Here is a 22,976-nt window from a genome sequence, read left to right as displayed (position 1 = left end):
GCACACCTTGCAGGCTCTCCGTGGCACTCTGCATTCTGAAGAGGCCGGGGTCCTACAGTGAATGGGGGGCAGGGGAGGGGCACTTCCCGGGTAGGGCTCTGGCCGGTGCCTTGTCCACAAGACCGGGGAACAGGCCTGATCTGCCTAGAAGCTCCATGTCAGGCAGGCAAATGGACTCTGTCCCTGACAGCACCTTGGTCTAGGGCCCTGGGCATTCAGTGTGGCCAGCACGTCCCTCACCCCAGTTGCCTGTTACCGGGAGGACAGTCAGGGCACCAGAGTCCTGACAGTCCCATGGCCGTGCTACAGGCAGAGGGGACACCGAGGCAGACAGTGCCAGGTTGGCTGTGTCCCTGAGAGGAGGCAGGGGGTGGCCGAGTTCAAGGGGCAGGGGGCTGTGGGCCTGGTTGGGTGAGAGCGGGGATGTGTCGTGTTTTCCCTGCTCCTGGGTAAACGTGGGCAGCTAACATGGAGGGCGACATCTGCTGTAAATATCTGATCTGACAGAAGCAGGCGCGCGGTGTCCCCAAAGATGGGGAGTGAGGAGTCAGCAGTAAGTTGAAAGGAAGAGCGGGAAGGGCTCCTGATGAATGCAAACGACTGCCAGATGGGGAAGCCTGGGCCCAGCTCAGCGTGAGCTCAGCAGGGTGTGGGCGGAGGGCAGGAAGGCGAGTGGAGGCAGCGGATGTGGGGGTGTGATGTGGGTCCCCTTGGAGCAAGGTGCGGGCCTGGGGCACACCCTGCGCAGGCCAGGAGGCTTGGAGTCAATGGATCCTAGTACCCCCCACAGGCGGGGGCCTCAATTTCCCCGCCTGTTAACTGGACACAGTGGCAGCATCTGTGCCGCCCCCTGAGGGCTCCTGGGGGCTTGGTGGGGGCAGCTGCAGAAGAGTCTTGCAGGGGACACCTGTCTGCGGAACCCCTGAAATCCCCAGATGAATGGAGCACATGTCAAATTCTTTGCCTGATCGCTCCCTGCCACCTTCCCAACAGCCCAAGAATGGCTCCCAAGTTCCAACCACAGACACGGAGGCACTCCATAAGTGGGACTCGCCAGGCCCAGGACCACAGGGGCTAAGTGGCAGCGTCAGGGCTTGAACCTGAGCACATCTGCTCTGGCCTGCCCCTGGAAGGCAGGCCCCACCGGGGCACAGCGTGCATGGAGGGATGAACCCACGGCTGTGAACATCACTGTGGCCCAGGAAACAAGAGCCCGAGGGGGGATGTCAGCCACACTCAGGGCGGGCGCTTCCCAAGTGCGCTGTGGAACCTGACCTGGGGAGGTGAGAGAGCAGAGGCGTCTGTGGTCAAATATGTTTGGGGAGCACCTTGTCTCTACCCACTCTGGGAGATGTGTGGTGTTCACAGGGGAGTAAAGGTCCTGAGAAGTGCTGCAGGGCAGACTTGGGTCTGATGCTGTCTGCACGTACACGCCTCCTGGTCTGGTGCAGAAGCTTTGCTCAGTGTTTTGTTCAATGCAGATTCTGACTCGGGGGGTCTGGGTGGGGGCCCGGAAGCATGCATTGCTCACTCGCCCTGGTGTGGCTGCCACCAACCCAACATCAACTGCTCCTGCCAAGAGGCCCTGGTCCACTGTTCATCTTCCCTGATGACCACATCAGGTGGCTTCCCAACTGACACCCACTCACCCACCTGTCTGCTCACTTATGAGCCCACAGTCTGTCCACTGTCCTGATCCCCTCACTCTGTTTGAGGCACAGGATCGCAACACAGCAGGCACACCCCCCCCTCCAACCCCCACCTCAGGACCTTTGCAGGCCCACTCCTGCCTCAGGGCCTTTGCAGGCATGCTCCCTGCTGCCTGGAAGGGTCTGTTCCCCACTCTCCTCCTTCACTGAAATGCCCCCTGCCCGCAGCTCCACAGAATCTATGACAGGTTGGCTAGCACATAGCAGGTGCTCGGAACATAGATGTCGAGAGGCTGTCCTGGCCACTAACTGCAGGACTGGTCTTGGCAGCTGCATGTCAGAGCCTGGGGTCAGGGGAGGATGGCTCTGGCCCAGCAGCAGTTTTGAAGCAATCAGCCACCAGGTCAGCACTGCTCTCCCAGAGGGTGGGGGATTAGAGTTTTGAGGGTGGGGCTGATCTAAGCTGGCAGAGGACAGACTCAGGCCCCCTGGGGCCTCAGGGTGGGGAGGAGGTTTGGTCCCTACCTTCAGGAAAGGGATGACAAACGGCCGCAGTGGGAAGTTGGTGGCCTCCTGGAGCTTGGAGTGGAACTCCTCGATGGTCAGTGTGGAGTTCTGGGGAAGAAGACGCTTGGCTTCAGCCTGGGGAGGGGAGGGCAGAGACCGAGGCTGGCCCGGCCTGGGGTCACTGCATCCCCACCCGACTCACCACGAGCCCCAGCACCAGCGTGCGCACGCGCTCCCCAATCTCTGGGGAGATGTCGCTGCCGAACTGCTGCAGGGTGGCCAGGAAGCGCTTGAGCTTGCTGAGCTGCCGGGCCCCGCAGGCTGGGGGCAGCTGCTGCGTGGATAGCGCAGCCGTGCACGAGGTGGCCGGGCCATTGCTGAAGCCGTTGGGCGTGGACGGGGCACCGCCAATGGCTGTGGGCGAGTGGCTGCTGCCATTCATCACTGCGGGGGGAGGGGATGAGGATGCAGCAGAGTGCCATGGGCCCCACAGACACCCTTTACAAACATGCAGACTGGGGCCCCGGTGTAGGGAGGAGCCGAGCATGGCCGCCCTCCAGATGTGCCCACCCTCATTTGTCCTTTGGCCTTGCTCTGGGCTGTGTAGTCAGGCCCTCTATTCCCAAAGACACCTGGGCCCTCCCGCTGCCTGGCACCCATGCATCTCCGGTGAACAGGTGGAGGGGCTTTCCTTCCATTGGGATCTGCTGCTCCATCTTCTCATTTCCCCGAAAGTCAGTGACCCTCACACCTGCCACGATGGCCCCACTGCCTGCATCAGGGCCTCAGTGCCAGGTTGACAGGGCTCAGGGTGGGCCAGGGGAGCCTGGACCCCAGGACAAGCTGGGCTGGATGCTGGTAGGGGCTGCTGCACAGCAGACATGTGTGCCCCTGGGCCCTGCTGTGTGTGGAGGACAGGCTGGTGACCCGAGGGGTCTTTGATGACCTTGTGCAGGGCCCCGGGAGCAGCACAGTGGGTTCCAGGGTGATAGACATGGGGGTGTGGTGAAGTGGCCTGGGGCAGGAACATAACCTCAGGGGAGCCTATCCCCAGGGGCAGGGAGTCCTCCCATGCCTGGCCACCTGCAACCTGCCTCCTGGCCTCAGAGCCTGCACAGAGGTCAGGGGTAGAGGGCTTCCAGGGTCTTTGATGACAGGGGAGGGGGCTCTGGACATGGACACCTCTGGGAGTCCCGCGGTGCAGCCCATAAACTCAGTGGTCACTCACACCTCCACAATCTGCTCCTTCAAGTTTGCACACTTGTCCTCTGTGTGCTTGCCCGCCAGCTCCACCCTAAATGACCCTCCCCCTTACACACGCCTTCATTCCCCACGTCCTCCCTCCCTTAAAATCTTTGCATGCACACTCACACAATATACCGAACACATGTGCACTCATGCTCATATACATATGTATAGACGTACACACAACACAAACACATGCCTGGACACAGGCCTATATGCACCGCACACATGCACACATGTAAGTGCACGTGGACAAGGTGCACATCCCACATGCACACAGATGTATGCATGTTCACACACAGGCACACAGACACCACAAGCATACTCCCCCATAGGCACTTGCACACAGGTGTACACCTGTGTGTGCACATAGGCACAATGCAGTGCAGCCCCACAGCACACACGCATGCACGCCCACCCACGGCACACACCTGTGCCCACCCGCACAGTGAACACACGCATGTCTGCATAGTGCACACATGCATGCACCTGCAAGGCACACACACATGCACCCACATGGTGCACACACCCACACCCACACATTGCCCACATGATGCACACACACATACATGCCCACAGAGCACCCACGTGTGCGTGCCTACACAGCACCCATATATGTGCACACACACCTCTCACTCGCTCTGCTGTGGTTCCCAGGCCGGGCCCTGCCCCCACCCCTCCCTGGGCCTTGTCTGGCTGGGTCTGTGCAGAAGCCGTGCACTCACACCTCATGGCAGGGATTCTGGGGGTGCTCAGAGCCACTGCTCCCTCAGGGCTGCATTTCTCTGAGGCTCTAGCATCCCCTGGTGATGAGGGAGCGGGAACCCTTTCTTCTACCACTGGGACGTTGCCAGGCTGGGCTCTGGGAAGTGGCCCCTCCAGAACAACCACCTACAATCACTGTTTACTTGGCCATCTTGGATGGCGGGCATGTCGGTTTGCCCCTCCAGACCATGCAGCCCTGCCATCCTGCCCTGGCTCTGGTGGTGACCTCTGTGGACTGTCTTGGCCTTGCCAGCCTGGAAGGGCAGGAGCACGTGAGGTGGGGCCACACACCTGCCCCTCTGCCCTGGGCCTCGGCTCTCCCAGGGCTTGGCTCTCCAGGTCCCGCTTACCGGCTCCATTCTCCCCTGCAGGCTCAGGGGACACATCTCCCACTGTCTTCAGCCCCCCTAGGCTCTGGAACTGGCCCACCCTGTTAACCCCGAGTCTGCTGTCTGTTTGGCTCTGCCCACATCTCCAGCTTCCATGACCCCTCGCCTGTAGCGACACCTGCAAACACTCTCCTCCCCTCACTGAGCAGCAGGTCAGGGACCACCCCCTCTAATCCACAGACGGTGGGCCTCACGGTCCCTGCGCCCTGAATGCGGTGTTTAAGGTTGCCTTCTGCCCCCGGGTGCCCCAGCACCATGCCACTCCTCAGTGGCAGGCTGATACGGCCCTGCCCCCCAAGTGCCCTGGTCAGGAGTGGACGTCCCGAACCAGCCCAGATGTGCTGTGGGGGTGAGACTTGGTCCTGGCCTCAGTTTCTTCATCTGCAAACAGCCCTTAGCCTGAGTCAGAGGTGGAGTCTCGGGGCCGTGAGGACGGTTCCTGGCCCCTTCTGTCTCATGCCCCTGCTTGTAGAACACAGGTTATCCTTCTCCCACAAGAAGGGGCTGGAAATGCTTGACCTGACTGCTTTCACGTGCTGGGTGATCGCTCGTCCAGAACTGGCCCCCACTTGACAGACGTCTGGGAACCACTGATTGAAGGCTAGGGTCATCACCAAAACAGATGTGCCCCCTGCGTGTCCTGAGGAGGGCCGGCTGCAGGCAGGGGGCCTGCTCTGCCCCTTGGCCCCATCTTCCACTTGGCCCTCGGCGCTGCTGCTCCCTCCCCTGGAGACGCAGTGCGGGTTGAACTCTGTTGGCCCCCCATGGGCTGGGGGACCCTAGGAGCCCTTTCTAGAACCCACAGGTGACATCCTGGCTCGGGGCCAACCCTGAGGACAATGTGCCTCATTCCAGAGACTCCCTCTCGCCCGGGGAGAGGTAAGCTCCAGACACAGACAAGAAAGGCCCGTCCCTCACCCTCTCTGAGGCATGTCCCGGAATCCGGGGACCAGAAGACCCCACAGTTGTGCTACTTCTGTCACCATGGAGCTCCACTGATCCCTCGGTGGACACCAACACACACACACACACACCCCGACTGGGACTGATGACAGCCACTGGTGGTCACCCAGACAGGCTGGAGGTGGCCTGCTGCATGGGGACCTCACTGCAGCGGGGCCTCCTGGTCAGTTGCAGCAGAGCTGGGCCATCACTTGGGGTCTGGCCTTCCAGGGGCTTCAAAGACCTGTGGCAGTCCCTGCCGCCTGGGCCCCCGCCCGGCTGCCCCTGGCCCGGCCTCCCTGTGGCGCCCTTACCCGCTGGCCCTCGGTGCCTGGTCCTCCCGCGGCTGGCCTGCCCTCGCTCGCCGAGTTCCCTCCCGGGCTGCTGGGTAGTCTCAGCAGCTTGCTAAAGAGACGCCGAAAATAACCCCCGGCCACAAGTGCTTTCATTCCCACAACAGGTGTGTTACTAAGATAGACCACACGTGTCCCGGCCGAGGTTTTTGGGGGCACGGAGCAGCACCCCCACAGCTCCCCCAGGCCTGGAGCCTGGGCGGGGTTGGGGGGAGCTTAGGATGAGGCATCGAAAACAGCCCCTCCCGCCAGCCCCCCGCCTGCCCTCGGGCACCATTCTCCTGGCCACACAAAGCACCCAGGCCTGGCAGTACCGAAGCTCCATGGACGCACGGGGCCCCAGACGAGGCCACACACCTGGGCTTACATTGCTGCGCGTGCAGGCTGACACACTCCCAGCATCGCCCTGCAAGAGCCTCCCCTATGGCACCAGCTGCAGCCCAAGCACTGTGACGGGAATGTTCACTGGTGACCAATACCCGTGGAGCACCCTGCAGGTGCCAGGGACTCCCATGACGTGACCAGCAGCACCCTGGGGCTCTGCATCATTGCCCTCAGCTCTGGGCCCATGACTACTTTTCTACAGGTGGGGTTCCCTGCCCAAGGACACAGTGCCTGGAAGGATAAGAGCGGGGTCCGCCCTGGGAGAGGCTGTGGACTTGCTACTGGCATTCGATCGTCCTGCAACTCGGACCCTCCTGATTCGCCCAGTTCTGAGTCAGGGAGACGGGGGCTCAGAGAGGCCATTCACCTGCCCAAGGTCACAGTGTGTGGGTGGCAGCGCTGGGCATGAACCTGGCCTGTGGGCTGGGGACCCCACAGCTCAGTCCTCCTGGTCTGCCCCTGGGCCCGTGTTCCCTAAGGGAGGCAGGCCGAGCGAGCACTGCAGATGCAGGGGGCGCAGACGGGTGGTGGGAGCTGGGCAAGGCCCTCTAGGAGACCAGTGGTTTTTGTTATTTTACTTACAGAGACAGACCATAGACCATTTTAAGCAGCCATGAAAACGGCCATGGGGCAGAGACATCGCAGGCCCGTCCTCTCGATCTGTAAGCAAAATAAGAAAAACACGCTGTGAGGAAGGAGGCTGGGCTCCGGACCCCGCCCGGGGGGGTGTTTGCAGCCGGCCCCTTCCCTGCCTCTCGACAGCGTTTTGGGGGTTGAACCTCGGTCACCACCTAGGGCCAGTCTACTCCCTTCTCTGGGCCTCGGCTTCCTCATCTGTGAAATGGGCGGGTCATGGATCTCTTGGGGCCACTTTTGGTGGGAACTTCTGGGGCTCAACCGGAATTCTGGCTCCTGGTGGGCATGAGAGGGACACCTTGGCTCTTAAACAGCTGTTTCTGGAAGGTGCCTGATGATCCCACTTGGCACCATCCTCAGGGACCTGGAGCCCAGGTGAGGGGCTTGGGGTTTCCATTGACAGACAAGCCAACGGTGGTTCCAAAACAAAGGCCAGGTCTGAGCTGCCGTGAAGGGTGGAAGCATCAAACAGGAAGAGAGATTTGATTTGTCTGAGCTGAGGTCAGTGGACAAAAGCTACAAGGAGAAAAGCTGTACCACCAAAAACAGAGAGTGTGCCCCCTGTCGCAGGGGTAAGAGCAAGTGGAGTGCTTGCCCCTTAAGGGTCCTCCCAACTACAGAATAGCTCCTCACATCCCTCCCCAGAGTTCTCTTGGCACTCCTGCCACCTTCCTGTGGCCACGCCACAGCTTCAGCTCCAAAATAAATTTGTGCCCAGGGCAGTCACCGGGCAAGAAAAAAGCACAGCCCTCAAGCTGTGGCTCCCAGTCAGTCCCTGGTCAGCTTGGCTTGCAGCTTGGTCCTGGGGCAGCAGAGGAGGTTCTTGGCAGGAATCCACGGGGAGTGCAGAGGATCCGGCTACTCTGGGCACCACCAGCCAGGTGCACAGATGAGATGAGATGTTAACCTCATGTTAACACCCTGCTTTCAGGGAATTCCGAGGGTTAGGGAACAAACCTGAGGCCACCTCAGAGGCAGCCTGACACTCAGAAAAAGGTCCCAGTGGCCAGAGGGAACTAGGTGTCAGCTTAGAGAAGAAAGACCCATTCTCTCATAACCTCCATGCTCTGAACAGAGCCAGGACCCCAGCCAGAGGGGATAGACCCCATGCTGCACACGGGCCTGCCACCGCACATCTGTTCACCAGCCCAGTGGCATCTGACCCCAGCCCCATCCACAACCTGGAACATCTGGTTCCCAGACCACAGCCTTCCGGAATACGGGCTCCTGGACTGAGAAGAAAAGGCCACAGAGCCACGCCCACGAGGATCGGAGACCCTGGCTCGGAGCCCTTGGCCAGACCCTCCAGGGGTCCACTAGTCCCTCCCACTTGGAACCGGACAACAGAGTAGGGGCGTCATCATCCCAGGGGGACCTGCTGCTGCCCCATCAGGAAAATTCCTTTTCCTGCCTGGGCTGCATGGACACCCTGGGCTGCGCGGATGCGGGTGAAACTCAGCCAGGCTGGAGCCTCCCCTCTCTACCGGTGAGGCTGGATGGGGCAGCTGCAGTCAGTGGACAGAGATCAGCCTGCAGTTCAGCCCAAGGTGAGGACTGACTTCCGGAGAAGAGGGAGGGGTGACCGGCTGGCCAGAGTCCCCAGGTGAGAACAGTGAGTGAGCAAAGTCCGGGCAACCCAGGAGTGGACAGCAGGGCTCCGTCTTGAGGCAGGAGGCAAGTGTGGGGACACGGGCTCATCCCAGTGTCCATCACGTGTGGGGACCTTGGCTCAGCCTGACCCCACTGGGGAGAGGTGCTGGAACTGTATGTGGCAGACAGCCTTGCGTTCAGCTGGCCACACCTGGGAGCAGGTGGCATTTTCCTGTTTACTAGCAGAGATCAGCATCCTGCAGCAAGGGACCTAGCTGGACCCTTCCTCCAGATGGGGGCCACTGCCCAGCCTCTGATGGCAGGACCAGCACCATTCACAACCAGGAACAGACAGAGCCAGGCCGGGGCCTGGGCTCTGGGAAGAGACATGGACCCCAGTGAGCAGGGTGGGACCTGAGGAACTTGGGGGCGACCAGGGGCTGCCAGGCTGAGGAACTGAGGTTCCTGTTCCAAAGAGGGGCTTCATCTGGGTCCAAAGCCTGGGGAAGGGAACCCCAGTGTGGGGCTTTCTGACCTCTGAATGTGTGGGTGGGGAGGCACATGGGTCACCCAGAAACACTTAGAACACATTGCTGAGCCCCTGGTCTTAGGGACAGGGAACACTGTCCCCCACACAAGCACAAGCTGGGGGTCTCCTTCCCAACTGCTCTGACTGAAAGGCCCAGGGCTTCAGGGGTGGTTGTGGACTCCGCAACCCACCCATACCTGCTGTGTGCACCAAGACGCTCAACCACGGCCCAGGGCCCATGAGGCACCACCTTGGGGTATGGCCTGCCAACCATGTTGCTGGTAGCTAAGGCCCTGTGGACCCAGTTCCTGGCCCACCCACACACCTGGCTCAGGACTGTCGCAGAGCTCTTCCAAGGCCAGAGATGCCTCCAACTGCCCCTCCAGGGGGTGCAGGCCAAACAGGATTCACCCACATGCAAGTAGTCTGCTATGTGACCACGGAGAAGTCCTCGTCCCTCTCTGAGCTCCAGTATAGCAGCTAACCTTGATAGAAGGCTCACTGTGTGCCCACTCTGCTGAGAACTATTAACTCACTCATCCTCACAGCAGCTCTGTGAGGCAAGGCCATGGCCAGCCCTGCTTTCCCAATGAGAAACGCCAGGCCCAGAGAGGTTAAGAATTTTGCCCAAAGCCATACAGCCACCAAGTAGAAGAGCTGGGGTCTAAACCATAATGAGATCCTCCCTCTCAAAGGCCCAATGAGGGGGCGTTTACAGGTCCAGGTGAAAGTTCGGACCTCAAACGGCTCGAGGGATCCCCCAGAGGTGATTCACCCCACTGCCCCCTTGAGACCCAGTCCTGGGGTTACTCACTTGTGTGGGGTGTGAAGGAGGGGTGTCGTGTGGCCCCCTGGGATGCGGCAGGCGGAGGGGGCGGCATGCTGGGGGGTGTGGCCTGGGGCTGCGTCTTCACCTCGGCCGGGGAGTCGGGCATCGCGGTGGCCTTCTCCTTCCTGTCTGCTGTGGGCACCACCGGGGGTGGGGGATGGGAGAAAGAGACAGCAGGTGAGTCAGGCCGAGGGGGAGCGGGACTGGCACCGCCCAGGCCCACCTGGTTCCTGGGCGAGGCCTCGAGCAGCTGGAGCCCAGGCGGGGGACACTCTGCCCACAGCCCGCTCCGGAGAAGCCCCAGGTGTGCTCACAGGTGGCTGGCATCCCACCCACCTGGGATCAGACAGCAGGATGGGTCAGCCCATTTCAGATGCTGGAGGGCATAGCTTCAGGAACCCAGGCAGCTAGAACAGGCCTGGGGTTCTCATTGTGGGGGTGGCCCTGGGGAGCTTGGATTTTCTCAACTGCAGACCAGGGAGTCGGGGGGCACCACTTCCTCAACTGGCAGCTCCTGGAGGGCCTGTGTGGATGACCTCCCCACCCCCATTTCTGATTCTGGAGGTGTGGGGCCGGCCTGAGACTCTGCATTCCTAATAGGATCCCAGGGGAAGTCCCCCCTCAGAGACACCCTAGCATTATCCATCCTAGAGCGGAGGCTAAAAGGCATGTCTGGGGGTCTTTCCCAGGGAGACTGGGAGGCAGGAACCTGTATTTTCACCATTTCCCAGCCCAGGCAACCCCTGGGACCAGCCAGGCCAAGGACACATTCAATTTCAGGCCATTCTAGGCCTGGCCATCCAAGAGTGGTCCACAGAGCAGCAGGTCCTGCCCGAGACGCTGTGTCAAAGATTCCACAGAGTCCCGCTGTGTCAAAGATTCTGATGCTCTGCTAGGAGTCAGGGGTGCGGAGACAGGGTGGAGACAGGAAGGAGAGACCCTGGCCTGACACACCCCCGAGCCCCTGGGCCCACAGGGCAGGTCCTGGGAAAAGGCCTCTGGGTGACTGACCATCCACACAAACTTGAGGCAGCGGCTGCCTAGGTATTCTCAGCTGGGGGAGGGGACGAGCCTCTGGGCCGCCCCCTGACCCCTACCCGCCCCCGCCCCAGCTCAGCGTCAGCCAGCATCAGGCGACCACAGAGACCTGGGAGGGCGGCTGGGACTACAGGTGGGCGTCCCCACCCATTACAAACTGGCCCAGCCTGTGCTGCCTGCCCCTCACCCCCGCCACTGCCCATCCTGATAACCCTGATGGGGGGCCAGGGGGTGACAGGGCCGGGCTGGACACCTGTCAACCAATTCACTTCTTCCCCTCCTCCTCCCAGGGACCCCACATGATCTGGGCCGCCCGCCTCCATGGACAGTGACAGTGACAATAAAGTGTTTGTGTCCCAGACTGAGCAGACCTCCTTCCTTGCCCCCACGTCCTCCATACCAGGAGGAGATGCCCGCAGCACCCCGGGGGCCCTGGGGTGGGAGCAGAAAGCCCCCTCCTCACTGGCCCCACGGAGGGGGAAGCAGCCGGTCACCAGCAGCCACCGGGCCGCACAGCACCTGCTGTGCCCTCAGCTGTCTGTCCCCCGCCGGGCACCCTGCCCCCCGCCACCGCCTGTCAGGAGCTGATGGCCGGGCACACGTGCGCTGCAGCTGCGGCGGCCTGTCAACACCATGCCTGGCTACAGGGCCGGAGGCCAGTCCCCAGTGACAACCAAAGAAGGCAAACGTGGCCAGCTCCACGGTCCCTGGGCCACCCCTGCGGGGTGCAGTCCTGCCTGTCTTGGCCAGCCCTTCATCTGACCAGGCCACCCTGGGGCAGGCGGTTCCGCCAGCATGTTGTCCAGGGAGGGTACTCAGGACGCCAGGCTGGGACGCTGGGGACATGGCCTGTTTCGACCTTTCCAAGCTCTTTCACACTGGGGCTTCGCTGGAGTGTCACAGGTGGAGCAGATCAGAGACCCCGGCTCAGGGGGCATGGGGGAGGGGTGGACCGAGTGTGCCTGCGTCGCATGGAACCTCTCACCCATCCCTCAGGTGTCCGCGGGCCCTGAGGGCAGAGCCCCAGGCTGCCCACCTACAGAGGAGACATGCATGCACTTGGCAGATGAGTCATGGCTCCTGTTATCCTCAGGAAACCCAGTGCGGAGAATGCTGCTTTCAGTCCCGTTTTACAGGCACAGAGAGGTGCAGCCATCTGCCACAGGCACACAGCATGTATGGCTGCATCCCTGCAGGGCAGGCAAGTCCACAGGGTTTCAAGGACTGGTTTGCATCAATGCGAACTCTCCTTGCAGGAGAGGAATCAAACCCAGGTGGATGGAGGCTGTGGGTTAGTGGGGGTGCACCACCAACTCACACGCTGGGCCTTGGGTTCCTGGGCTGGCACGGGTGCAGGAAGCCTCACATATGTTGAATCTTGTTTGAGTCTGGCTCTATTTCCTCCTGGCTGTGTGATGTAGGGCAAGTCACTTCACCTCTCTGAGCCTTTCTACTCTTCTGTAATGGGTGATGGCGAGATCTCAGTGCAATCAGGAACGGTTTATGAAGCAATGCGAGTGCTGGGACTCTGCTCTTGAGGTTGCCCTCAGCCCAGATCCAAAGCAGAGCATGACGGAGGCCCTCAGGGAAGAGCAAGGGTGGTGTGAAGACTGTAAGCAACAGAGCACAAAGGCCAGCGGGAGTGCACCGGCCTCTCTCTAGTCGTGCAAAGAATCCGGACAAAGCTGGAGGGCAGTAGGGAGCGCATGAGGGTGTGCGCAGGCGTTGCCTCTGCTGCCTGAAACCCTCAGCAGCTTCCACTGCACGTGGGGCTCCCCGGGGCCTCCCCTCCAGCCCTCCTCCCACCACACCCATCTCCTCACTCACCCCTACACCCAGAGCCGTGGTTCCGAGCCCCTGCCTCCCCACAACTCCCCTTCCCTCCTAGGGCTTCAGCTCTGACCTCACGTCCTTAGGAGAGGTGCCCCATGTGAGGGCCTTTGGCTCCCCTGGAATGTGATCCCCTCTGAGACGACCCTGCTTCCTGACCCCCCACCCCCACCCCAGGGTCTCTGGCTGGGCTGGCACTTCCAGAAGGCCACCCATGCACATGCCGGAGGCCAGGGCAGGACCCAAGAGTGAGGTCACCACTGGGCAGCCCTCTGAGAGGACGGGGCTCCCTGCTTAGCGCCTGGAAGGGGCAAGTCAAGGGTCCTGGCTGCCCCAGCCCCAAGGTGGGATGACCCGGGGGGCTGTGGATGCAACCACAGCTCACCCTGGATGCTTGCCCTCCTCGGGGCTGGCCAAGTGAGGACAGTAGGGTTTGAGGGGGCTAGAGGCCCACCCTCCAGACGAGCGGCCACCTCTAAGCTGGGCTCCTCATGTCTACACAGGCACACTTGTCACCCACCTCTCAGGGTGCAGCATGGATCAAATGAGAAGCATGCTTAGCGGAGGGCAGGGCACCCACCATGGTCGCACCATCATGGTGGCAGCTGTTAATTGCTGTTATTAATTACTGCCCTCTCTCCACCTCTGCAGCCCCGAGCTGCATGTGGAGGAGCCAAGCCTGCCCATCTGCCGGCCTGCATGGTCTGAGGGCACATGGCTAACAAGCTACCAGATGGGCAGCCTCAGTCTCCTGAGTGCCGGCCTCCTGACCAGCCCCTAGCCCCTTCCAAGGCCCAAGACTCCCAAGGGCTCTTGGCACAACCTGACTGCCCGTCTGGCCGCCCAGTAGGGCCACCCAGGGGGGACCCTGAGCCCATAAACCAGCATGAGCAGGAGCTGGCCAGGTTGTGGGGGCCGGGGAGGGGTCCACTGTGGGGTGCTGAGGGCCAGGAGGGGGGCAGCTCCCACCACCATGAAGACTCCTGAGGGTGCCAGCATGGTTGGCCACGCAGCTCCCGGTGAGGTCCAGGCTCTGCCCAGAAGCCTGAGCCGCTCTCTCCCCTCCCCCATTCACAGGTCCTCCACCCTCTGGGGTCCACTCCCAGGTGTCCCAGCCCCTGGGGAGCCGGGTCCTGTGCCCTGCATGTCCATGCAGCCTCTCGTTGCACCCTCATGCCCTCCCCAGAAAGCGCTGTCAGTCCCTGTGCCTGCCTGTGAGAGACACTGGACATGTCCATGGGACACCCCCCCAGCTTGAATGGTCCCCCATACCCTCTCTGGGTCTGTTTCCCCACTCAATTCTGAAGTCATTGGGGACCCTCAGTCCCACAGATGCCCCCACCCAAAATGAGAATATCCCCTGCACAAGCCCCTTTTTAGGGAGCTCTGACTTAGCAGGTCAGTGAGGGGGCCCTGGCAGCTGGACCTCTGTCTAGCTTTAAGTTCTTTCACTTTTATAATATTAACACATAAATAACAGCTCCCCAGGCGAGGGCTTAGCATGTGTCCCATGCACATCAGCATGCCCACTGAGGGTCCCAGGGACGACTGTGACCCAGAATGCCACGCCCTGTGGGAGGACTCAGTGCATCTCCACAGGGGCCCCCATCAGGCCCATTTGTGGATGGGGAAACTGAGGCTCGGGGAGGACAAGTATCTTGTTTAGGGTCTCAGAGCCTGACAGACAGCAGGGCCTGAGCCCGGGGCTCTCCAGGGGTGCCTCAAGCCCCAGGCCCCGCCACCACCTGGGAGATTAGAAAGTTCTGAAGCCACCTCATGCTCCCTGGGGAACATCATGTGGGCCGGCCAGACACGGAAAGGGTGGCTGCCTGGGGATTGAGGCTGGGGTGGGTTTGCTGCTCTGAGTCAGTGGGTGATGCCCTGGATGCCCCAGCTTTGCGGCAGGTTAAGTGTGAGGACCATCTTCCCAACTCCCTGGGCTATTCTTAGATGTCAGAGCTCTGGGGTGGGGGGAAATCGGGGCAGCCTTGGCATCCCTGGGCCTCCGCTGGCCCCATCAGCAGTCAGGGGTCATGGCATCCACAGGACCCCATGGAGAAAAATGTGGGAGATGGGGCGGAATTGGAGAAGACATGTCTGGGCTTCTCCCTGACCAGGGTCCCTGTCAGCTCCCCTGGAGCCTGCACAGTGCCTTGGTCAGAACAGCGGCCCTTATGCTGGTGTGTGTTGGGGGGAACTCTCGGGGTGCCGGCCCCTGCCCTGTAGTCCCCTCCCCGTGTGCTCGGAGGGCAGAAGTTCACCGGGGGCCCAGCCAGGGGTCTGACCCTCCCACAATGTGGCGGGCAGCCTGGCTCTGCTCCATCTGACACACAGGAAACTGAGGCACAGAGAGGATGGGTGACCCACCGAGCTCACACAGCCGACAGGGGGCTGGAGGTGGCCCCAGAGTCCTACCCAGCCAACACCTGCTGCTCCCTCACTCGCTCCTCTTTGAATTGTCTGTCCCTCAATCCCGGAGGGTGGGGGCTCCCCTAGTATCTTGATGTCCAGCTGCGGTGCAGGAGCCAGAGGGTGAGAGGGGACGGCCTACTCGGTTGTAGCCCCACCCACGGCCCCGGCTCCAAGCCCTCGAGAACATTCCCAGACCCGGGCGGTGCTCCCCAGGCCCCTGGGGACCCTGCATGTTTCCCAGACAGTGGCTCCAGTTCCCACTAAATGTCACTAACCCATCGACAGAGGAAGCCGCTCTCCGGGGCCGGGCGGAGCCGGTGGGAAAGAACACGGAATGTGCCAGAACAAGCCACCCCATCCATCATTGTCCCTGTCCGCCTGTGTTCCCAGCCCGCCCTGCCCGGCTGAGAACTGGCCATAGCCCCGCGCTCCCAGCCCTGGGGTTCTAGAACCCTCCATGGGAGGGGGCCCTTAGCATCAGCACAGCCCCCACCGGTGCTGTTGTGGAAGCAGGGCTCACTTTGGCCTCTCATGGTCTGACTCTGCCGTCATCTCATCTGATCCTCACAGAAGTGGCAGGAAGTGGGCAGGTGGGCCCGGTACCAACAGGTAACCCCGTTCCGGGGGCAGGGCCCTGACTGTGAGCCCGGCCTCGACCTGAGCACCCCACGCAGCCCCTAGCCTGCGAGGCGGCCGATGAGGAAGCCCAGAGCCCAGAGGCCACTCTCTGCGGAGTCTCAGGCTGTGACCTGAGACATGCCCAGACCCCATTCCTGGCACCGACCCGCAGGCAGGCAGGGTTCCCCAGGCCCGTGGAGGCTTGGCGGGGAGACCTGCACCCCAAGGAAGAGACCTGCTCCCTGGCCCCTGTGAGCGGTGTGCCCCTGGGCACACTGCTCGCCGCAGCCTCCGCAGCTGCAGGTGGGGACGAGGACAGAGCACCAGCGGCCCAGGCCCTGATGTCCTGGCCTCCGCCCCGCACTGAGGAGCAGGCCAAGGTCCAGAAGCTCCTGCCAAGGTGGGCCGAACGCTGGACTTTCCTGGAGGCAGAGGGGCGAGCTGGCCCCTAAGACACGTCATCTGAAAACATTACCGGGTGGCCCCTGCCTCTTGGCGGGCGTCCTGAGTGCCCTCAGGCGCCTTTGTGACTGGCCATCCCCTCCCTGCCCTCACCTGTCACGTCTTTGCCTGAATGTGACTGTCTTCCTCAGTGAAACAGCATGCAGGGCAGGGCCAGGCACACAGCAGGTGCTGCATAAACACTGTGGAGTCAGGACCAAGAAGGGAGATGGCCCATGGATGGCAGGACAGTCCCGCCTCCCAGCCCCACAGGCACTCTTTCACTGAGGACAGCCCCGATTCCTCTGCCCAGCACATCAGCCAGGGACTGGAGGGAACCTCCCAGGTCAGGTCAGGTGTCCCCTGAAGCCTCGTCCCCATCCTCCAAAGGTCCAGTGGCGGGACAGCAGCGGGCTGGTGTCAGGTGTCGTGAGCGAGGGCAGGCGCCACCTGTCCCTGGCGCCTCCGGGTACACTCTGTCCTGCTCAGGCCAGACTCTCCCGGGAGGATCGCAGCGTCCTGGCCCGCAGACACTCTGCCCGGGGCAGGGTACAGCTGCCCGTGGGAGGTGCCCCTCCGTGAAGGCCGCACCTGGGCTTCCGGGATGCTGACCATGATCGGGGACTCTGCTGGCAGCCCTCACCGGTCCTGGAGGAAGACGCCACACTACCACTGCGTTTACAGATGGGGACCCCGACACCCAGAGTCGCAGAGAGCAAGGGGCCTCCAGGGTCCGGAGACTACCATGGCTCCCACGGTGTCCCAGCTCCCCGGGCGGCTCTCGGGGCCTCACACAGCCTCATCCCGTGTCCTCCACGATGGCCTCCAGTGCCAGCACCTTCCCAGGCTCCTCCATGGGTCCAAGCCCCAGGCCAGGTGGGCATCGCCGCCCGCTGAAGCAGTGAGCAGATCGAGAGGGCAGAGGTCAGGCTTCCTCCAAGACCGCAGCTCGGTGAGGCTGCAGAGCCCTGACTACAGATTTCCTCCTTTCTCCCACTCTTTCTTCCTAGGCCTTCTATTATAGCACCGCCACAAGCCCCAGAGCCCCCTCCTAACTACAACAGTTCCTGAACCTCCAGAAGCCCACTTGAGGAAGAGACAGAAGATGGGTGTGTATCTGAGGGGATTCAGGCCTCACAGAGCTCGGGGAGGGTGCAGCTTCAGAGCATCCCTCCTGGGCAGGACTCGCTGGGAGACACCCCCACGTGTCAGGGGTGGACCCCGTGGGGCCCTCGGACTCCAGCCCAGTGCGCTCCAGCATGGGCGTGGTCCCCCGGCAGTGATGGTACGTGGAGGCAGGAGCCAGCTCCCCCGGCTCGCAGGTGGCCCTCCTGAGCTCTGAGCATCAATGGGATCCTCCTGCACCCACATGAGCCCTCCTGAGCTCTGAGCGTCAATGGGATCCTCCTGCGCCCACATGAGGGGTGGACACTGCTCTTCTCACGTGGTCCCAGGCAGGTTTCTGGCTATGTAACTGTCGGGCCAACCTTGGAAGTCATGAGCAACACAACGGATGTGGATGGTGCAACAAGTCTTTCCTGAAGGCCAGCCCAGCCCAAGTACCTTCCTAACTGCCTCCACCCCTACCCCCGGTGACAGATTCACCTCCTCTGAGCCACTGACAATGCACACCAGCCACTGCAGGGCCTGGGCAAGGTGGGACAGGTCCACTGCCAGCACACACAGGAGCTAGCAGGAGGGCGGGGGCAGATATTTCTGGGGGCGGGGGCACCTGAGCCTCCATACTGTTGCTTGGGGAGCTCCTGCCCCCAGAACACCCTCCCTTCCCCTCAAGGCTTCTTGGAGGGTAGATGGGGACTTGTACTCCTGGGCCCTGGGGATCTGGAGCAAGCCAGGCAATCTCCCCAACCAAGGGCCAAATTCCTGGGGTGAGGAGGGGCACGGACTCTCCTGGAGCCTCCCAGTGGGTGTGTTGGGGATGGAGGGAAAAACCAGGCATGCACCCCAGGAAGCAGCCATGTCTCAGAAGGGACGGACAGGGCTCCAGGCTGAGGCAGAGGGACTCAGGGAGCCCTGAGGACATGGGGTTGACCCCCCACATTGAGATGGGTGGGTCTGACCAGGAGGCTGACCCCTCCCTCTCCCTCCAAGGCCAAGGTCAGGGATGGCTTGTCTTTGATCCCCAATGCTCTGCAAAGCAATGAGAATTTTCAGGGGGGCCACAGCCCTAACGAGTTCCAGGCGCTGGAACTTGGGCCGCTGCCCACATCTGGTTTCAATCACAGCCTCTGCCGCCTGATGAATCAGTGATAATACACACAAGGATTAGTGTTTCCCTCCCTTGGTCCAGGCGGCCCTCCCACCCTGACGAGTGCTCCAGCCACGTCCCCTGGATCCTCTGCCCAGCCCTTCCCAGTCCTGGGGTCTGACCGGGCTGCTGTTCCTTTGCCCGTTAATGCTGTGACCCTTCCCGCTACACAGTGCTAGGCCAACCTGGTCCTCCTGCCCCCGGGGACCCCGTGATCCCCTGGGCCCGTGGGTGACAACACCAAGGATGCCAGTTGCCGTGGCAACAGCACCGGACCAAAAGCCAGGAAACCTGCTCTGTGACAGATTGCGAACTGGGGAAATCACCCTAGCATGGCCCCAAGCCTCAGTTTACCCTTGATAAAATGGGCCTGTAACTCCTGCTTCTCAAGGTTGGGGGGAGGTGACGGGGGTAGTCTTAGACAGAGGACCAGAAGGGGAAAGGACACCATGGCACCTACGACAGAGAGGTTCTGACTGGCCTCCCTCCACCCTGTCTCAGCCTCTTGGCCTGAATGTCACTGACTTTTCCACCCAGGACTCAGTTTTCTCACCTGTGAGATGGGGTCAAGAGCAGAGCCCCTGCAGAGGCACAGAAGGATGCGACAAGCCAGCGAGAGGCTCCACTGAAAGACCTGGGTGCTGAGCGGGGCCCGGCTCTGATTGAGATGGGCTGCCTTCTGCCAGGAGTGGTGTATATGCCCGGGTGCTGAGACCCCCTCATCCTGATAAAGCCCAGGCATGTAAGACCCGGGATATAGACAGGTAACTGAGGCTCACAAGATGCAAGCCTGGGTCACACGGTTCACACGGCAGCTCCCATGCGTGTCCAGCACTCTGGTTGACGACACTGCTGGGCTCAGGCAGGGGCATCGCTGTGGACCCTCAGAGCCTGCCCAGAGGGGTGGCCAGGAGGATCCACAAGAGGATGTCCTGCTGCACAGGGAAGACCCTCGCAGCCCCAGAGGGGACACCGCGGTGGCTGGGCTGCCCCCTGCACCAGCAGAGGATCAAGAATCCCGCCAGTGCTGGGAGGGAGCCACCCTCCTGGACAGGAAGGTCCCTTCTACCACCGAGATGCCACCGAGGTGCGGTAAAAGGGAGCCAGACCCAGTCTCACCACCGTCGTCCAGCCCAGGGTCCCCTCAGGAGGGGGCCATCCTCTCCTGACCTGACTGTGCCTCCAGGCTGGGAAGCCCGGCGAGACTCTCCCGGGCGGCCGTGGGGCATCTCCACCTGCTGAGATGCTCCCCTGCACTCCACAAGGCTGTTCCCTCCTCACTCAGGATTGAGCCCAAATGTCCCCCCTCAGAAGACCCCTGCCCTTCCCGCTGCATCACCCACTTAATTTCTTGGGGAGCACTTGTCAGCACCCGCCATTGCAGTCTGTGCGGGTCTTGTCTCCCCGAGGACACGGGCCTCATCTTTCTGTGCACTGCAAAGTCCAGACCAGCGCCGATACCTGGTCAGCGAGACACTGCACATAGGTGTGCTGACCAGCCTGTAAGAAACCCAGAGAGGCCCCGCCTGCCCTTGCGCCATCTGGGACCCTGGCAGGTTGGCTTGGAGGCTGTGCCGGGAGCCTGGGCAGAGCTTGGGTCAGGAGCTTCTCCCTGCCCGGTGGCCTCAGTGGGCAGCTCCCCCATGTGTAGGGCATGGGGACCAAGGAGCTACTCCGAGCTCAGTAAAGTTCAGTTATGGTAGATTAAGATATCCTCCACCTGGGGGGTGGACGCATCACAAAATGGCCTCAGTTCTCCCCCCCAACCACACACACCCCTTCCAATGTGACTGCAGCTCTTCCCACCCAGAGATGGGCTCAATTCCCTGCCCTTGGATCCAGGCTGGCCAGGGACTTGCTCTGGCCATTAGGATGAGGCAGGAGTGATGGCAGTCAGCTCTGAGCTGGACATGAGGCAGTCAGTACCTCTGGCTGTACTGCTGAGCCTGCTGGATGGGAGGGCTCACTTGGGCGAGTTGGCCCAGCTGCCCTAGCTGGGGATCCAGGAGTGTGAGGGCCTGGCCACACTCAGTAGAGCTGCTGACCTTGACCCAAGAGCAAGCACTGCTGGAACTGCCCAGATGAGCCAGCCAGTGGGACCCTACGGAGCCTGAAATCACGTGGTGGGTACCTTCACTTTGGAAACCGCTTTTCAGCACCCACCACCCTGAAATATCGCGCACCCATGGCTCAGTGGTTTGCTCTGAGGCAGGGAATCAACAGAAGAGCAAAGAGCCCAGCATCGGCAGCAAAGGACAAGAATACTCACTGGCCACTGTCACAGAGGTCCATCAGGAGGTCAAGGGGCAGATCCACACAGCAGAATACTACACAGCAAGGAAAAAGCGCACGCACACACACACACACACACAACCCCACGCACCAATTTGTCAAATGTCACCAACACGTGGCTGAGTGAGTGAATGACACCAGACCCCAAAGAGGATGGACCACGTGTCTCTACTTATAGGAAGTTCAGAATCTGGCATTACAGTCAGGGTGGTGGGCCCACGACAGGCAGTGACCGGGGAGAGGGGCTCAGGGCCTGGGGCAGGTCAGGGAACGTTGTCTGCTAACCTGCACGCTCTGAACCTTCACGCACACAACACTTTTCTGTGTGATGTGTTGTACTTCAAATAAAGAAAAATCGAAAGAAGTAGAAACACAGGTAACTCCATCTTGCGAACGAACATACACGCAGAAAATGACAAGAAACGAAAGGTGACCACAGCTCCTGGTAGAAGGCCAGTCAGAGCCATTATGTCTGTGCCTGTGTTTGCAGAAGGGGTCTGAGGGTTTGGGTGGGCCGAGAAGCCCAGAGCTGCAGCCATGCACGACACTCCAAACAAGTGGGGCAGGGGCGGGACTTCCTTCTCAGACAGGCTGGGATGGTCATGGAGCTGGGTCCCGGACGCCCTGGCGCTAAGCAGAGTTCCGAGGTGGGGAGGGTGGAGCGTGCTTAGCGGCTGGAATGGAAACCCTCCCTGTTCTCCACCGGCCGCAAACGTGATCCAGATGTCCCCTGCTCGCCCCGCGGCTGGCGCACGGAGGGAGCACATTCCTCACCCAGCTGCTGGGGCTGCGCTGCCAAGAGCGGCTCCTGAGAGCTGGGGGGGGGCACCCGCCATCTGGGCCGCCCGCCGTGTGTGTGTGCGTGTGTGTGTGGGGGTGCCAGTGGAGGGGAGGGCCCCCTTTCCCAGCACCTGGGCCCAGCACTCCGGGGTCCTCTCCTGTCCCCCCATGCACACCTGCCACCAAGGGGGCATGGCTCAGCTGCAGGCTGGCACACCCAGTGAGTGTGAGTGGGCTGTGACGAGAAACACGGTGGGGCCTGGGTGGGCTTGAGGGGTGTGGGCATGTGGACAGAGGGAGTCATGCGAGGCTGAGCGGGAGGTGGGTGGATGGTGGATGGGTAGGTGGATGAGTTGGGGGTTTGACATCCTGACCGAAGCATGACACAGAGCCCCTTCCTGGAGCTCACAGCGGTGGGGGTGGTGGACACACAGGCCAGCCCACGAAGTCAAGCAGTAGTGGGAAAAGGCCAGCTTTGGGGTCCGGCAGGCCCGAGTCCAGCCACGGCCTCATCACTCGGGTGGCCTTGGCCAGGCTTGCTCCTCTGAGTCTCCTCAACTGTACACTCGGGCTGACGTCACTGTCAGGATCAGGCCAGCCCCTATTAAGTCAGCTCTTCGCTTTGCTCACATACACACCTGGCAGGGATGTGAGGGGTGGGGGACCCTGAGACCCCAGGAGGCGCCCCAGCAGATGGGGGTTGGGGGGAAGTCCTCCTAGAGCCAAGGACCACCTACACTTAGTCTGAACAGAAGATGGTCCCCCGAGGGGTTGTGGCAACAGGGGGCAGAGTGTGGGAATGCGCATTTCCTGGGGGACGGGTATGACCCCAAAAAAGACCACAGGAGCCCCTGGAATACAAGATGATCCAATATGTACAGAGTGTCTCTACAAGGAAACAGAAACTGCCCCTGGGGAGGGGCAGCAGGACCCCCTCCTTTCTGCCTGCCTCTTGTACCAGCGGCACTTTTAAAGTAATTCCTGATTTATTCTTAAACTGCCTGCTGCCCACCAGCACTGTGCCCACCCCAACTCTGACCAAGACAGACAACTACAAAGTTTCACTTAACAGATACACTCATCCAGATCACTTGTTTTCAAGAACGACTTGACAAAACTCAAGGAACTGCTTGGCCAGGACGCCTCTGAGGCCAATCGGTGCTCAGATTCGCATGAAGTGGAAAGTCCCGCGTTGGCGCTCACACATATGGATCGGGTGCTTGGGAGTCAGGGAGCCTCCTGAGAGGAGAAGAATCTGCACCTGTGTGCACGCCTGAAGCCAGGAAGGGCGTCTGGCAGAGGCACAGCTTGGGGAAGTCGGGGCAGCGGGAACTCCGTGCACGAAGGTGGGCAGCGATCGGGGAGGCTGGGGGCTCTGGAGACCCAGGCCACATGGTTAGGGATTCCCCTGATGGCATCAAGGCACCACGGAAGGCTGAGCATTTTCATTGTTGGAAAGCATGCAGACTGGCTGCATG

At 61.4% G+C, this 22,976-nt stretch overlaps 1 protein-coding gene across 8 annotated transcripts in view; it reads right to left on the bottom strand.

The window, feature by feature from the left end:
• Positions 1-22,976, bottom strand: part of CBFA2T3 (CBFA2/RUNX1 partner transcriptional co-repressor 3) — a 79,534-nt gene that overhangs the window by 10,920 nt on the left and 45,638 nt on the right. For 4 of the 8 annotated variants that reach the window (XM_055412937.2, XM_055412942.2, XM_055412943.2 and 1 more), the window contains exons 2-5: positions 9,804-9,950; positions 6,817-6,894; positions 2,359-2,600; positions 2,175-2,264 (exon numbers count right to left, since the gene is read on the bottom strand). In XM_055412937.2, the coding sequence (XP_055268912.2) occupies positions 2,175-2,264; positions 2,359-2,600; positions 6,817-6,894; positions 9,804-9,950 (557 nt within the window). The other 4 variants (XM_055412938.2, XM_055412941.2, XM_055412939.2 and 1 more) reach the window with 3 other exon arrangements.

The sequence above is a fragment of the Moschus berezovskii genome, chromosome 22 (assembly GCF_049115385.1).
Source record: "Moschus berezovskii isolate FMDL1 chromosome 22, NW_MosBer_1.0, whole genome shotgun sequence".
Taxonomy (NCBI): Eukaryota; Metazoa; Chordata; class Mammalia; order Artiodactyla; family Moschidae; genus Moschus; species Moschus berezovskii.
This window is presented reverse-complemented; position numbering and strand designations above follow the sequence as displayed.